Source organism: Chrysoperla carnea, chromosome 4 (assembly GCF_905475395.1).
Source record: "Chrysoperla carnea chromosome 4, inChrCarn1.1, whole genome shotgun sequence".
NCBI classification, from domain to species: Eukaryota; Metazoa; Arthropoda; class Insecta; order Neuroptera; family Chrysopidae; genus Chrysoperla; species Chrysoperla carnea.
In genome coordinates, this window is record NC_058340.1 from 38,603,004 (window position 1) to 38,620,356 (window position 17,353).

Genomic DNA, 17,353 nt, shown 5'->3' on the forward strand with positions numbered 1-17,353 from the left:
AAAATATTTATGTATTTAAGTCAAATTGTTTTATCAAGAAACTTTATCAATAGAAATAATAATAAAAAGAGTTTATTATCACATCAAAAAAATAATTATATAAATATATATATATTTTTTTTGACATTTGTTTTGTGTTTACAATGTCAAGGCAAACCCCAAAGCCAGTCATTTACACATATATGAGTAACTAATCGAACTTAAGCCCATAATGGAGCCATATTACTATTCTTCTTGGCCATCCTTTTGGGAATTGATAAATTTAATAATAAAGAAAAATGAAGTTTAACATATTTTCTACGATATCTTAGTATGCAGTACCTGCTCAAGAAAATTATTAATTGGAGTATTTACTTTAAAACAAGTAAAAACAAACAATTGACTAAGTTAACTGTTGAAATACCAAGTATAGACAGTGTTAATTACTCTGTCAAATTACACATACATACAAGTCAAACATATACAATTTGCGCATAATTTGCGCTCTCACGGGTAAACAGTGGTGTTTACGAAAAAATGTTTCAAACAATTTTAATTTGAACTTTTGTTCTAACTTTAGCGGTTTACAAGATGGTCAAGACCCAATTGATCCATGTTGCTCCTTTACTATAAAAATTTCAGCTTGATATCTCTATTCGTTTTTGAGTAATCGTGATGACAGATAGACAGATAGACGGGCAGACAGACGACAGACAGACAGACAACCGGAAATGGACTAATTAGGTGATTTTATGAACACCCATACCAAAATTTTATTCATAGTATCAATATTTTTAAGCGTTACAAACTTGGGATTAAGTATACCTTAGTATATTTCATATACATGGTATAATAATTTTTTATATTTTTGTTCATTTTAGGGAGTCGGATACCCACCCAAGCAAAACCTTATAGGTATTTTGGAGACGGTTAAAAAAACACGCAGTCGAACATAGAAGCTTCTCTTTTTCATGTCGGCTAAATAGAGTTATTGACTACAAGACATTTGAAAAAAAATTCAGGATATTTACAACCATTGAAGGATTGAAAATGAATTACTATATTTCTAAAAAAACCAAATCATTTTATGATACTGCCAACAGAGTTGTTCAATAATATGTCCCCACTTACAAAATGTATTTATAAAATTTCGCTTCAATATGATCTCACGGTCTAAAAAAAAAATTATGCTTGACTATTAAACACAATTGAATCACGATTAATATAAATAAATGATTTAATTTATTGTATAATATGACTTTTTGTTTTGTTTTAAATTTGGAATCACAAATCGGGTAACTACATAATATGAATAATATTTCTTTATTTTCAAGGTTTTTGATAGCAAATATTATAAAATATGCTACACTGATTAAAATTTCGTTGCTAAAGAAGGTTATCAAAAAAGTTTTTTTTTTTTTTTAAATTCCATACATAAAACAATAGAAATATTATTACATAATTTTTATTCAATACGATTTCGATTTTAAGAAGTAGGTAAAAAAAATTGTAGTTATATCTTTATTTTTTTTCGCAATACTTTTTCTTGAAAATTGTAGAAGAAACGGCGACTGAACATATATGCAAATTTATTTGAAACTAAGGCGCAATTTTTAATTTGAATGGATTTATAAAAATTTGTATCACATTTTGTAGTTTATTTTCAATTTTATATACGATGCGAAAATGGTGTGCACCAAAAATTTGAATCGAAATGAAGGGAGTTGTTTCATATTACATACTGAGAAAAGATTAAATTTCAAAGAATTCAAAATAAACTTTCGGCCGTAAACCGTCGCCCAATTAGAGTAAATTTTCAAAGTATGATTGTAGTACCATTTGGGGCTAGTTAGTCTTTCAAAAACGAACTTTAAGATCTCAAGAACTCAATATAAACAGCAAATTATACAAAATAATTCTTTTATTTTTTCAAATTTAAATTAAGGAAATGCATTGTAAAAAAGTTACAATTATTAATTAATCAATCAATTCTATAAATTTATTCTAGTACGAAAAATAAGAGGGTTGTTAAATTAAAATAGTGCTGAATATGCGGGTATTTTAAATAAATATTAATTAATTTTATTACACTTAAAAAATTTAAGTAGCAAATATAATATTATTTATTATAATAATTATATCAAATTCAAAATTTGCAAAAAAACACTTATGTTATATATAAACTATAATGATTATTTTTAAGTAATCAAAGTTAAGACGATTCATAATTCATATGACTCTTCCAACCGTTGTCTTTAATCCGTACCTCGTTAAATATGAATTTATGCTAAGTTTCGCCTATTTCTCCACCAAGAAAAGTTATATTATAGGAATTTCAAAACCAGGAAGTCAATGTCTCTATGGAAAATCTAATTCTTTAAAAGTTTCCACCTCAAAAGATTATTTTATTGATTTTATAACTAGTTTGCTAGGGAATGTAAAAACTGGACCAATCAATAATTAATTTAATCATGTAATAATTTTGAGTAAAGATCAAAATTATGAAAAAATCAAAAATACGAATTTTCTCATGAAAAACGGTATATGGGTATAAAAAAATATTTTAAGCAACTCTTTCTAATAGTTTTTTTTTTCGATGCCTCTCTGACGCTATTATCAATTTGTCAAAAATGTGATCCTTCACCCTGCATGACTGGGTGCAAAATTTGAAATCTAAATTACAATAAATAGTGTAAATATGAAGGTGTCTTCATTTTAAATGCGACACACTGTATAATAACACTCTTTTCACTCGCGATTTCCAAAATATTTGCAGGTTTTGTCCCGTGGGAGTGTGAGATAGCCAGCTCAAAAATATATAAGTGTACATAACTTAATCAGTAGTAGAATATAATATAATTTAATAAATACGTACGACCTTTATTTCATGATCATACGGGCACTGTTGTAGTTGTTGTTTTTTTATATATTTATTAAATAACCTTAACCCATTGACAATAACATACAATTTTTTTTAATACCATTTTATCGTTAAAAATAATATTTTATATGCAATTTTTTATTTACTTACTAAATCAAAAACTAGTTCATTTGGAAATAATTTATGTTAATTTTATACATAAATGGTTGTTAGTACGTTTATATAGGATATTTATAATTTCACTTTTTAATTTTATGAATGGTAAAGTGCTCGTAAATTTTATTATATTATTATTATTTCAAAGAATTTTTCACTTTTATCTTGAGTGTCTTATGACGAATTGTTTTTATAAGTCTATTTATGGCATTTTGCCGCTGATTTCAATAAACATTAAGGTCACTTCATATTTCCGAACGTCTAAAAAAAGCTCTTTTCAGCACAACTTTTTCAATTACTTTCTCTTCTTCTATTGGCCAAATCACTGTACCGCCAAGAAAGTGAATGAGTCACAAGGAAGCTCAAATCTCAAAAAAAAGCAGCAGTAGTCTAGGAATAACTCGACCATTAAAAGAGGAGTGGGCTATGGATGACAACTAAGTTCTTTCACATTTGGAACAGTATCGTTGAAAATTACTATGATTCCTTCATATCAGTTTATTTAGTCAACGCCTGCTGAAAGTCATATAGTAAAATAATATCGCTGATTCTATATCAATAAAATATTTATCGACTCTTCCACCATTTCAGTATTAACTATAATTTACTACAAAAATAGTAAGTAGCATATTTTGGTCCGTAATACTTAACCGAAATCAGAATTTTAACTAAAACTCAGCCTACTTAAAATTGACAAATAGGGCTGGTTCTTAATATATTGTCCAGCGTCAGAGATGGTTAGAGATATCGAGAAAAAAAAGCATCTAAAAAAACCAAAACCAAGACCCAAAGAAAACAATTGTTAAATATATTACAGAAATAAATAAAAAAACGTTTTCCCTACGGAACCATCATAATAATTAATTTATGTATACTAGTTAACTACTATTTACTTAAATTTTAATATAATATGATTTAACTACTACTCACATGTTATCTAAAAGTGACAAAAAAGCCTAGAATTACATACATCATCCTTCATTAAACATACAGTATATAATAAATGCCTAATGTGATATGTCAAATATATAGTGATAATAATGATGCCGCGAGAAATGAAACTATAGTGGAGTAAGTCGAGAAAAGGGGGAGAGTTAGAATAAGACAAACGATCAATTCAATCAATTACTATAATCTTTTAATTTTGTTAAAGTTATCACACACTGGCTGGTTAATTTTGGAAAGATATTAACAATTTTGTACTCCTAAATTTTTATTAAGCATGTCAAGCACCCAGAGTGTGATAGTTATTATTTTTACCTAATAGACCACAAGCCCATGTTGAAATTTTTCGGGTGAAATTTCCCACAAGTTTAAGCACCATAGTATCAGTTTTGCGCGATACAGGTGAGTACCCACAGAAAATATGGATATCACACCCATTGGTATGTCACCCCTGCACTAGTAAACATGTACGGCGTTTTTGGATACTAACTCTAAATAAGTATTTGAAGTGAATAAAATAAATGCCGTACAGAAATAAACACGTAAGGCTTCGGGAATTGACGGGAGATCATAAGTTTTTTAAACTTCCGGTACCAAAGTTACCGGACTTACTTCTGAGCGGTATTTATGTAATTAATACCTATGTAGAGTTTTTATCGTAAAACTAACGCCATGGTGGTGAAAATTTTTTTAACATACAGGAGCATCTTTTTCTATATGATTCCTGGTAAGCCATTTCACCCCAAAAATGTCAGCATGAGCTTGGGGCCTATAAGTACCAAAACTAATTTTTTAAGGTAGTTGCAATGCTGTGATCATAGTGTCATGAAATTCTAATTTTTGAATACTTAGATATTATAAGGATATTATATTAAAATTACCATCAAGTGTATGCATCAAATGTTTGCATGTTTTTTTAAGAAATCTTAAACTGTCACAATAAAACATAGTATTTGACAATCATTTTAAAACCACTGAAAATTTGAGCGGCTACAAAACAACTTTTTAAATATTCATTCAAAATAAAATTCAAATGAGTAAGAAACTTAAAAAAAAAATTTCATCCGAAAAAACGAGGCGAAAACGAAAACTGTAATTTTTAAAGTTTTCAGACAACGGTTTATTAAGTGCCAAATTATACGCAAATGATTATTACTTTATTAACTTAGAAATTTTTTAGGTTCCAGAAAACAACGGAGGGACCTAAAAATTTTTGAAAAGACAAGACCTTGACCATTCTGATACAATTGTATTACTTTCGACTCGCGGCAACATTAAACGCTAACTAAAATAATAATTAATCATTATATTATGCACATAATCTACTAACTAAAAAGGACACTGTTTTTTTTTTCTAATATAATATTATTTATAATAATTTTCTTTTCAATGTTAATAACGACAATTATTATTTTATACAAAAAAATTTAACTAATGTTTCATTTTATCACTCTAATTATAAATTGAAAATATGTGTACCTTTTAACGTTTAATTATTGTGAAGAATTATAAATACGTGGGGAAAATTTCCTCAAGGTTTTTTAATGATTATCAGCAACGAAAAAATTTTTTTGCATAATGTATACGAATATTTGTTAGTATGAAAATAAATTGCCCTACATATTTTGTTTTCTAAATTAGCGATAATTTTATATGCATGGACGGTACTCAAAAACTTCTGTGCTGAATTTTTTTTAAATTCATGAATTTTATGGCAACAATTTCAACAAGGTGGCTTTATTTGGTCAAATTCCAGCAAAGCGATCAGTTGGGCGGAAAAAAATTAGCTGGATGGATAATTTAAAAGCCTGGACTGGAATGTAATTGGAATAAATGTACAGAGTCCCGGAAAAGCGAAAAACATGGACAAAAGGAGTCTCTAACATTCCTTAAAGAAATATGGAACTGTCCACAAATACAATTTCATTGCAATCGATAAATTAAATTTTTCTTTTTAAATAGCAAGTTAATTTGTCTCGTGAAAAGATGTAATATTTGGGATCGAGAGTACTTGAGAAATAAATTTTTCATATAATGTATGAGAAGAAATTTGGCTCCACTTCTTTCCCCAATAAGTGATCTTATTTAAGAACATTTTCGACGAAAAAATCGATCTTTGTTTCCAGTCTCTCGCATCTGTCTTCTGTGCAATATACTTAATTCAGTTAGTTTGGTCTCGGTTGAATCTTTTCTTATTGAAAAATGCTTGTTGTTCTAGCTCTTTGGTTTTTGTCGATATGACGCTATAAGAGTCACCCGGTTATTGTCATAAAAGGCAATTTTCATTGCTTATGCGTTGGTTTTAGAATTTCTTGAAAAATGGAATACGGTTGAGAAGACCGCATATGGTGATACGCTTCTAAATACCACATATTATTCAACTAAATTTCTAAATATGGAGATTGATTACTTTTTTATAAATACAAATCTTTTTTTAAATATAAGAAAGATTTACCAATAGTTATTGTACCACAATTGATCTACGACACAAAGGCAAAATAATCAATTTATTAGAAATACAATTGGAATCTATACAAGATATTTATTTAACCAAAATTTAGAAAAATAAGCTAGTATTTCGTATAATTACACATCTGGTTTATCAAAATTGGAAAAAAATATGCGTGTAATAGATCGATTTTTTGGATTTTTCTGACGTCACAGAGTAGGAATAAAAACATTTCAAATGATTTCACGCCCAAAAATAATTAATAAAAAAAAATTAATAACTCGGCTGTGTTAAACAAGTTTTGTCTTTTTTTTTAACCTCTGTCTAAGGATACTTGGATTTGTAAGACGAATATAACGATACCGCAACTGTCTAAATCCATAGTAGCTGTTTTAATTAAAGATACGAGCCATGTAAAAACATTTGTAATTTCGTTCAAATTAAGTATTAAAATATAAACATCATACAGATGCTCACGTCTTTGGCTTTTTGCAATGACTTTTCTATAATCAAGTCCAAGTATAAACGTTTTCCCATGAAAATACTTACTTTTCATGGCATTAAGTAAAAAAAATATTCAGTATGACAATGTTTTCATTATTATTAATTACATCGTTTTTTTTTAGAGTAATTTTATAAAATTTTGCCATTGAAATACACATAAAAAAATGTTTACATTTTATTATAAAAAGCAAATAAATAAAAATTTATAAAATGTTTTGAACAATATCATCCATTATTGATTAGATTTTTTAAATAATTAACACATTGTTAATGTATCAAAAAGATGTTTGATTTTTTTGTGTTCAATATCATGTCCTTCAATCAGCAATGTCTTTTCTATAAAATAAATTCTTTTATATTTAAGTAAATTTTTCATAAATATTTACGTATATAATTTTTTTATTGCGTTATAAATAAAACCATTGAATACGATGTCAGGTTGTTCTATGGGTAATTCACCTGAAAATTGATTTTTATCATATTCAACTGATCAGTATTAGCCAGAAGGTTACATTTCCTACATTTTTAGGTAACTTTTCATCTGCTTATGTAATTTGTAGGTAAGAAAAAAATTTAAGATTCTTTTGTATAACTTTTTTTCTACATTGGTAGTCCCCCTCCCACATTTCATTAATGCAGGGTTGCTCAATAAGATATAACACGTAAATGGGAGATTTTTTCTCCAAAATGATGCTACCAATTATATGGTAGAGTCACTATTGTCCAAAAAAATGCTACCACTTAAATAGGTGAGACATATATTTTAAGAACATAATACAAATGTGATATATTCTTATATCATAAGTTTCATTATATTTTTAAAATACATGTCTCACCCATTTAATTGGTAACATCTTTTTGGATAACGCGTTTCTCTCTTTTAAGTGGTAACATCTTTTTAAATAATTCATTTGTAATATACTCCATATCTTTCAAAAAATAACTTTCAATTTTCCAAATCCTAGATATATATAAAGAAGTATATATTAATTATCAGAATACTGCTATACACAGAAAATTTTACAAAACTGAAGAAAGAACAACACAAACAGACTCGTAAGAAAAAATAAAATTAAAAAGACGACAATCTTAATTAAATTGGAGAGTCACGGAAGGAATTTAAATTGATGGCAAATCTAAACTTTGTCGTAGGTAAAGTTAATTAAATTAAAATTCCAAGAAGATCAACATAATACCTAGTCTTTTGATGTTTTTTTTTTTTGCATACAATTCTTAAACAATTGTTTTATCCGCGGTAATAAAATTTTGTATAACAAATGTTTTTTTGATGTAATTTACATACGTAATTCGTTTTAAATCAAGTGTAAATAGGCTCTGGAATATGATTTATAATGCATATAAAAATTTTATTAAACAAATATGATTAGCATATTAATTTAATTAAATAATGATAAAACACACAGTAGATACGTTTTCTAAAATTTATCATTATATTATACTGGCAGATACCCAATCGCTTCGCTAGTTAATTTCGTCCTTAAAAACAAAGACTACCGCCTTATAACATTCACGTACCTTGCTCGTATTTATCCTGCCTTTTGTTCACAAATTCATGGGTATTAAGTTTTTGGTACGTATACTCTAATCCTTTTTTTAAAATAAAAACGCATCTATATCAAAATAAACCATAATGTATTAAAAAATGATGGATTTAAATACTTTGATCCCCTTATTCACCACCTTAGATGGGTATGTTTTATGGCCGTTTTCTAGTTATAACAATCATAATCATAACATCTCTTTTGCTCTTCAAAAGTTTAATGTTTTACGTTGAGGGCTCTTCAAATTTCGTGAATTTCAGTGGTTAACATAAAAACATACAAATTATTATTATTATTTTCTACGAAAACCGCCATTTTTTATTTAGAAAGACTATTGCACTTCGTTTCGTTTCGTAATTTTCACAATGCGATTACTTTGATATAATCTGTATAAGCCTCTGGAGTTTATGATACCTAAAATTTAGATGAAATTATTTTTATTTTAAGGATTAAATAATGTAATAATGTAATTAATTCAAAGTGAAGAAAACTTATTATCTTCTTTAAAATTAATCCGATTCCTTGACCTTAATTCCTATTAATTATTTTTTCAAATTAATGCCAATATAATAAATCAAAGAACTAATTCATAAAAAAATGCACATATTGTCTTTCGAAACATATAAACTAACAATTATTAAAACTTTCGAAAATTATTAAAGCACACCAAAATTATTCAATTGTAAAATAGTTGCGACTGTCGTTATTATCAAGAAATATCACTGTATATTTTTAATTTTTTTTTTTTAGAATGTATTAGTTGAAAATATTTTAAGCTGTTTAAAAATTATCTTAACCTTTTTCAAAATAATTGAGTTCATCTCTTGGTAATAAAACCACATTTTATCTGTACCACCAGTAGAAAATTAAAACTGTAACTGTAAGGGAAATCGTTGGGAAATCTACAGGAAGTTGACTTAAATGAGTAACAAAAATGAGATAAGTAAAAAACAAAATAGTTTTCCTTCCATAGTAAAAACGGTATCAATTAAACAGGATACAAGTGAATACTATCAATTATATAGCTATCAATATTATTATGAATAACCACAAAAGTAAATCTATTTCTTTATCATTTTTTTACTATTATCAGGGTGTGATAAAATAAAAAAAATTATGTAAGATTTCATAATTTTTTTTATTTTTATGAAATAAGAATCTGACGTTTTACTATCTAATAAAAATGATAAAAGAAAAAGAGACAATTCAAATCACGTTATAAGTTTTTGTTTTTACATATATGTTCAATTAACTTAGGAACTTTTCAATGGCTGAGACTAATCCACAGCCATTATACCGACTTCGGCTTATATATACGGCTTTCCTCATTTTAAAATAAAGTGAAATATAATATTTCTGGTTTTTACTGAAATATGCGGTTGGGAGAGCTGGAAATTTGCTGTAACAATAAGTGAAAACTAAAAACAGTAAAAAAAGAGAAATATTTTTAAAATTAATAAAAATTGCGACTTATGCAATTTAGCATTGGCTTATCTGAAACTCATTGACCTTCTTTTATGTATCCAAAAACATTTATTAAATCAATAAAACGTTCATTGAGCATGTATCCGTTATATTTTTATAATATTCTGATATAAATATTAAACAGGAGTTAATTTTTGCATATTCAAGAATCATCGGAAATAATAACGTAATTTTTCTAGTATAATTTGACTATAATATTCGTTCTGTACTGTTTTTGGGTAAACACCAATCAGATTTCATTCAACACTTGACAGAATTTTTCATGAGCGATCTATACAAAGTTTAAATATTTACAACATAATAAATATATAAATCAATAAAATCAATACAGCAATAGTTTTTGCATATTTGGTACGGAATATTAAAAATATTTAGTAAATAAAAGAAACACGTATTTCAAAGTGCAGATGTTCACATTTTACGATTTGATTCCAATACAAGTTGAATTTGAAATTTGGTTATTTTCCATACATCAATAAATATATCAAAAATACCTTTGTTTAAATTTTTAAACTACATCTCTTTATAACTTCAAAGGATGCTTTTATTATAAATATTGTTTTCAAAATATAACTGAGTATGAATGTTAATTAGATTGAAAACAAAATTAGAATAGTTATCCTAAAATTTACATCTTAGACAACATAGCAAAAAATATTGTACAAGAGACGGTATAAGGTCGATCTTCACATATCTGATAATAAGAAGAGAGATAATTTTTATGAAATTTTATTGATTTTTAAACATGCCTATCATAGGTTTTCATAGGTTTTCTATCCAAAAGTGTTCATGGCTATGTTTAATTAAATTAATTTTAATCAATTTTTTCCATGAGCGGATTTTCAGGCAAACTTATACCATTATTTTCGTAGTTAAATTATCTTTCCTCTGATATCAATTTCGATTCGTTAACAGGTCAGTGTGGATCTGTTCATACCATATGAAAAATAAGCCAATATAGATAACTACATCGATCTGTTAATCAATCGAAATTGGTATCAAAAGAAAGATAATTTAATTACAAAAATAATGCTTGCCTGAAAAACACCGTTCATGGGAAAAATTTCTTAAAAAAAATTTATTTAAAAATAGCCATGAACAATTTTTGATAGAAAAACCATGGTAGGAGTATTTAAAAATCAATAAAATTTCACAAAAAATATATCTCATCTGATTAACAGATTTGTGAAGATCCGCCTTATACCAACTCTTAGACCATTACGGAGTAATTACTGGAGTAATCTAAATAAGTACACGAGAGAAATTTCAAGTAATTATTCCTATTTCGATCAGTTGAAACAACAATACTAGCAAATAAATGGCTACATTACAGCATATACATGTATTTACATATATCTGGTTAGGAATATTTACTTGACATTTCTCTCCGTGTACTAATTTTGGAAGACCTTCTGCTTTTAATACATCGAGGTTCATTTTTTTTTTTCAATTTGGTTTGTATACGATTTCGTCGGCTTCACAACGTGTACAGAATGTTCAGTATGCATCTCGTTTTCTTGGCTGTTTTGCTAACAATGATCCAATTTGATTTAAATGGACTCAGTGATAATCATAGACTGCAGAAATGTGCATAAAAATAACAAATATGGTAAGATGTTTATTATTGAGGCTAGTTTAATCTGGATCGTTCTCTAAGGATCAGCTCCTCTAAGGATTAGCTCTTTACCCATCAATTTAAGAACGCGATGGTGGAAGCGTTGGGAAGACTAAGAAATTTATGTTTCTTTGTATACTGGAAATGTTGTATTATTTTATGCGTATTCAAGAAACAAAAGATTCACAAAAATTATTTCTTTACTTTCTGTACATTTGTTTGAGGTTGATTCTAGTTTTTCAAAAATATTTTACTTGACTAAAAGAGAGAACAAGTCATTTTAGGAAAAAAATTATATATATAGCAGAATTTTTCTTTAAAACTTCATTTCGTAATATTTAAATATGACCTTACAGTAGTTAGTTAATAATAATTAAACGTTAAACGGATTATCCAAAACATTACAGAAGGTTATTATAATTTGTTTAGATTTTATTATCTTATCAATGTGAATCTTTTAAAAAAAAATTGTCTCTTATTACTCTTTTAAGTTTAATAATAATACGGTGTGACTTTGAATTCTGTGTAAATAAATAATTATTTAACATATGTGTTAAATTATGAATAAATATTATTTAATTATTTTTACTTAAAAAATGAACACTTGGTAGACTGTTTGATGCCTGATTTCAAAAATGATAAATATCTTACTATTATTATTTTTGAACAAATCGAAATAAACATTTTCATAAAAAGAATTGTGAGCATATCAAGCCATTTTTCAGATGAGGCAATCGGAGACAAAAGTGTAGCGAAGTTTAAATTTGACAAATATTCCATGGTATTAAAATTTTATGCTCGTTAATATTTAATGGTAATTAGTGTGCTAGACTTATAATTTATAAACGACCGAAACAACATGAATATTTATCAGCTTGTTCTTTTATAAGGTCCTTAATATTTTCTATCTTGAAATCTATTAAGAAATTAATAAAATTTTTGAAAAAGCAATTTTCTTGATTCTGAACTATAATTAATAATAAGTGCAAAATTGAAGAACATTTTAGGGAATTATTTGCAGCAATTTGTGCTTTGGTAGTCCAATACCGTAAAGGCATACGTTTTGTCGGATCTAAGAGAGGATAATTTTTGCATTTGTTTCTTGATTGTTTATTGATGGTACTATTTCGCGCCAACAATTCGCCATTTTTTTTTCATACAGCATCTTAAATCTTAGGACTCTTGGGTTATTAAGAAAAACATAACCGCTCCTTGACAGTCAGGTAAAAAGATAAATAATTTTGAAGTAAGGACGTAATTAAAAATTTGCCGGAAAATGCTTTGTACGCACAATTACATGGACATTTAAGACTTGAACAAAAATCTTTGAGCGTCCGTGGACCAAAAAGAAATGAAATTTGACGTTAGTATCAAATCGTTTAAATGTTATTCATATGATAATTCGAATTCTGAACGAAAATTTCCGAAATTTTTTGTATTTAATTCCGGTGAAAAACAAACGAGCTATAAGTTTGAACCATCTGATTTTTTGTTATCGGAATGGATTTTATGTAGGCTTATGATGGTGGAAGCGTCGGGAAGAGTAAGAAGTTTTTGTTTCTATGTTAACAATGTAAAATATATTATTTTCCTTCATGAAGTCGAAGTCTTGAAATTTAATGTTGAAGGCTAATATGAAATGGGATAACATTTCGAAAATTACTCGTATGCTCTGAAGTAATTTTTAACTGTTTTAATTTGAACGTAGGCTTTGAAATATATTAGTTAAGAATGTACGAGCGCTTGGACAATTTTGGATAAAAAGCTTGATTTTTTTTAATATGAAGTTGGAAGTCTTAATCTATTCTGAAAATTTTAAGGGGGGAGGGTGTCCGATTATTTAAATAAATTAATGACTTCAAATGTAGGCATATTTAACATTGCTCTTTGCCCGAATAATTAAGAATGTATAATTACGGTAGTAGAGACACAAATTCAAGAAAATATATATTTTCAATTTTGATGGTTCGATATTTGAAGTCATTTTCAAAATATCGAAATTTGAAAACTTTGTTTCATTATTTAGCTTTCGCTATTTGGAAAACTAAGGAGGATATCGAAAAATTTTATTATTTTTTTCGCTACATTCATGAAGTTATAACAAAATTCATCATCAAAGTTGAAAATAAGGTACAAATTATTTAGCACAATTTTATCCAGAATAATTTATCTTCCTGGCGCCATCAATACATCGCCACTTTAAAAAAATTAAAATATTTTGCAATTTTTATTCCTAGTATTTACACACCTAATAGCTTGTCTTTAGGATTTAAACCAATTAGTTCGATTATGAATAAATTTTAGTATAGACACAAATCTTAAATATAATTTTACACAAAAATATTATTTCTAATAAATTCAAATGATAACGCACATATGTCTACGTTATCGCAAATGCAATTTACCATACATATTTCACTTTAGTAAATGTTTGCATAACAAATTTTATCGAAATTGAAAATTTATTTAACGATAATAAATAGTAACATTACAAATAATGAGGTTATTTATAAAAAATGTAGCCGGAGTTTCTTGGTAACTTCTAAAGCGAATATTATTTTTAGCGCCTTCTTTGAACATTCCTATTGGTTGTAAATTATCTAGATAAAAACACTATTAAAATATTTAAATATACTGAATATTAATTTATAATAAACATTTTTTATTCGCTGTTCGGTATGAAAACATGATTAGTTTTAAAGTTTAATTTTTTAAGGTAATTCCAAATTTCAAACCTTTAGTCTTTTAAAAACTATCTGTGGGCAAAAAATACAACTTATTTTTTTAAAGAAATTTCATTCATTTAATTCGATTATTTAAAATGCTATTTTGGAATACTTATTTGAAAAAAAAGTTATTTTAAAAACGTCTTGAAATTTATAATTTCTTTATTAGCTAATACAAAGTGTATAATTTGTTAAATTATTTTTTGAATTAAAAAAATGAAACTATATAACATACAGCGTTCTTTCCTTTAAGGTGTTTCGATACCAAAACGAAAGTGCTACCAAAAACTGAAATTTAGTGTGTCAATTAATGAGTATTTTATATGCCTTCAGTATAAATTTCAAGTCGATTCTCTGTACGGTTTACGATAAGTTAATTTTTAAAATGTTTTACCAGTTACAAAAAACTTTTATTATATATTCCTCAAAACATTGACTTTGGTAGTTAATTTCTTCTAAACTGTAAAGAGAATCGATATAAATTTTTCACGAACGACATGTAAATGGTTGATTAATTGGTAAATAAAACTTATAATCTTTGGTATTATTTTCAATTTACGGTATCGAAATACCTTAAAAAGTTGAAATTAATATGATAACAAAAGTTTAAAATTTTAACCAATTAATCACCCTTGACTTTTGTGAAAAATTCATATCGATTCTCCGTACGGTTTATGAGAAATGTGCCCTTTTTTGGAAAAAAAAAACTGACTTTGATAGTTAATTTGTCCTAAACCGTTCCGAGAATCGATATAAATTTTTTACAAAAGACGTATAAAAGGGTTATTAATTGAAAAATAAAAAATCAAATTTTTTGGATCATTTTAATTTTTTTGCTACCGAAATACCTTAAATAATTTATTTCAAATTTTGAATAATTATAAATTTCGAAACGTTTTCATAATAGATGTTCTTTAAGTGTTCCAAAATAGCATTTAATTTCAATAATCAAACAATTTTTCACTGATAAGTTAGGAAATCATTGGTTTTTGGTATCTTTTAAACAATAATAAAATAATAGGCACTATTCTTCGTCAAGTGTCTACCTATTTTTTAAGAGCTCTATTATGGAAATTTATTATTTTTTGAATTCTAAAAGTGTTGGGATATATCTAATTCAATGTTTCTTTTGTTTACAGAGCTTGGTATTGACAACGTCTTGACGCCGTAGAACGCTTCGCCTTCAAGAAAATCAATTGTTGAACAATATACCAATCAAAATGGTGGTTGTCTGTAATAATGAAAATGAAAACAACAGAGAATGTGAACCCATACTTACCGATTATGCAGCTTTATTTGATAACGAACATGATAGCGATTGTACGTTTATTGTGGGTCCCGCAGATGGTGATACATGGAGATTTCCAGGGCATACACAAATACTTAGTAAAAATAATGTACGATTACGTGAAATGTTGCGTAATATGCCGCCATCTAGGACTATTCATATAAACGATGTTGATAAACGTGGGTTTGAATGCTTACTAAGGTATGTATTGTTGATATTATACATACAAGCTTGGATAACTTGAAAGCCTTTAAAAATACGATAAGACAAAATATAAATCTAAAATTTGGTGGAAGCGTCGGGGAAATTATATTAAAATAATGGGCCAGTAAATTAATTACTTTTTCAATCTAATTTACTATCCAAAACGATTGATATTTTCTTCTCGCGTCTCAACAGGTATCAGACAACTCCCATTGTAACATAAAATTGTATATTATATATTACAAAGTATTTAAATAAAGCCGAGTTATTTTTATGATTCCCTTTATTTTAAATTCGATTATCGATGAAACAAAAAGCTTTGTTTCCTATTTTAAAATTCTCTAGCCATTTACCAATTATTTTATTATATACCGTAAAAATTTTCTAAGTAACATTTTTATGTTTTGATTACAGATGTTTGTATCGACAAGAAATAAATTTCTTGAAAGTGGAAACAGCTTTAAATGCATTAAAAACTGGATTCAAATATCAATGTGTTTTACTAGTCGAGAAAAGTGTCAAATATATTGATTCATGTATGAATAACACAAATGTTTTGGATATATTAATTGATATTGGATTACCAATACAGAATATTCGAGAAGGTGATTCTGATTTAGCACAAATTGAACGATTTTATCATCAATTACGACATAATTGTTTAATAATAATTGATAAAGAAGCAAGTAAAGTATTAGAAAATGAACGCTTTGAAGATCTCACCCGTGAACAAGTTGAATTTATTTTACAACGTGATAGTTTACAACCCGCACGAGAATACGATTGTTGGCGTGCCTTAGAACGATGGTTAGATCGTGAATGTAAACGATTACAAGTGGAAAATACGAATTCAATGAAACGTAAAATATTAGGAAATACGGAACGTGTTGTACGATACTCATTAATGAAAAAACGTGAATTTTTGGCAGGACCATCACGTATATTAACTACAACCGAATCAGATGAAGTATTCCGACAAATAAAGAATAAAGAACGTAATTTACGGAACAGTCCTATAGGACAACCATTTCCATTAAGTGAAACTTCGAAAAAACATCGTAAAAGTTCGAATTCATCGAATAATTCTACCAAAGTTGCAGCAAATCGAATTTATGATTTTTGTTTGACGTGTTTAGTATGTATTTTCGATTGAAGAAAATACGTACCAAATATGATACAGCTAAATTTTATACCAAAGAGTATTTTTTTCGAATATATTTTTTTAATAATGAAAAACTTCTGATAATTTTTGTAAAAATCTTTTAAATACATAAATAACTTGTTTTACTGCACTGTAATGTTATGTGCCTAAGTTTGATTATTAATAGTTTTTTTCGTTATAATTTTTATAGATACCCTAAAAACGCCTTATTTTCTAAAAACTTTTTAGGGTTTATATTTACAAGTAAGAAGAAATATATATAATATAGAAAAAAATTTAATAAAAAGGCTGGTACCTAAAAAAATATATTTAAAAAATAGTTTTAATCAAAAATCAATGTTTCAAAGAATAAATGTTTTTAGTTCATTTTTTTTTTCAAATTTTTTTGGTTCTTTGA

General features: G+C 26.9%; 1 protein-coding gene across 2 annotated transcripts in view; it reads left to right on the plus strand.

The window, feature by feature from the left end:
- Positions 1–17,032, plus strand: part of LOC123298053 (BTB/POZ domain-containing protein 6-like) — a 30,993-nt gene extending 13,961 nt beyond the window's left edge. The window contains exons 1-3 of one of the 2 annotated variants that reach the window (XM_044879944.1): positions 14,235–14,292; positions 15,442–15,791; positions 16,209–17,032. In XM_044879944.1, coding sequence (XP_044735879.1) covers positions 15,523–15,791; positions 16,209–16,947 — 1,008 coding nt within the window. In that variant the 5' untranslated portion in view covers positions 14,235–14,292; positions 15,442–15,522 and the 3' untranslated portion in view covers positions 16,948–17,032. Of the gene's footprint in view, positions 1–14,234; positions 14,293–15,441; positions 15,792–16,208 lie in introns of those variants that run through there. The other variant, XM_044879943.1, reaches the window with a different exon arrangement.
- The last annotated feature ends 321 nt before the right edge of the window (positions 17,033–17,353 follow it).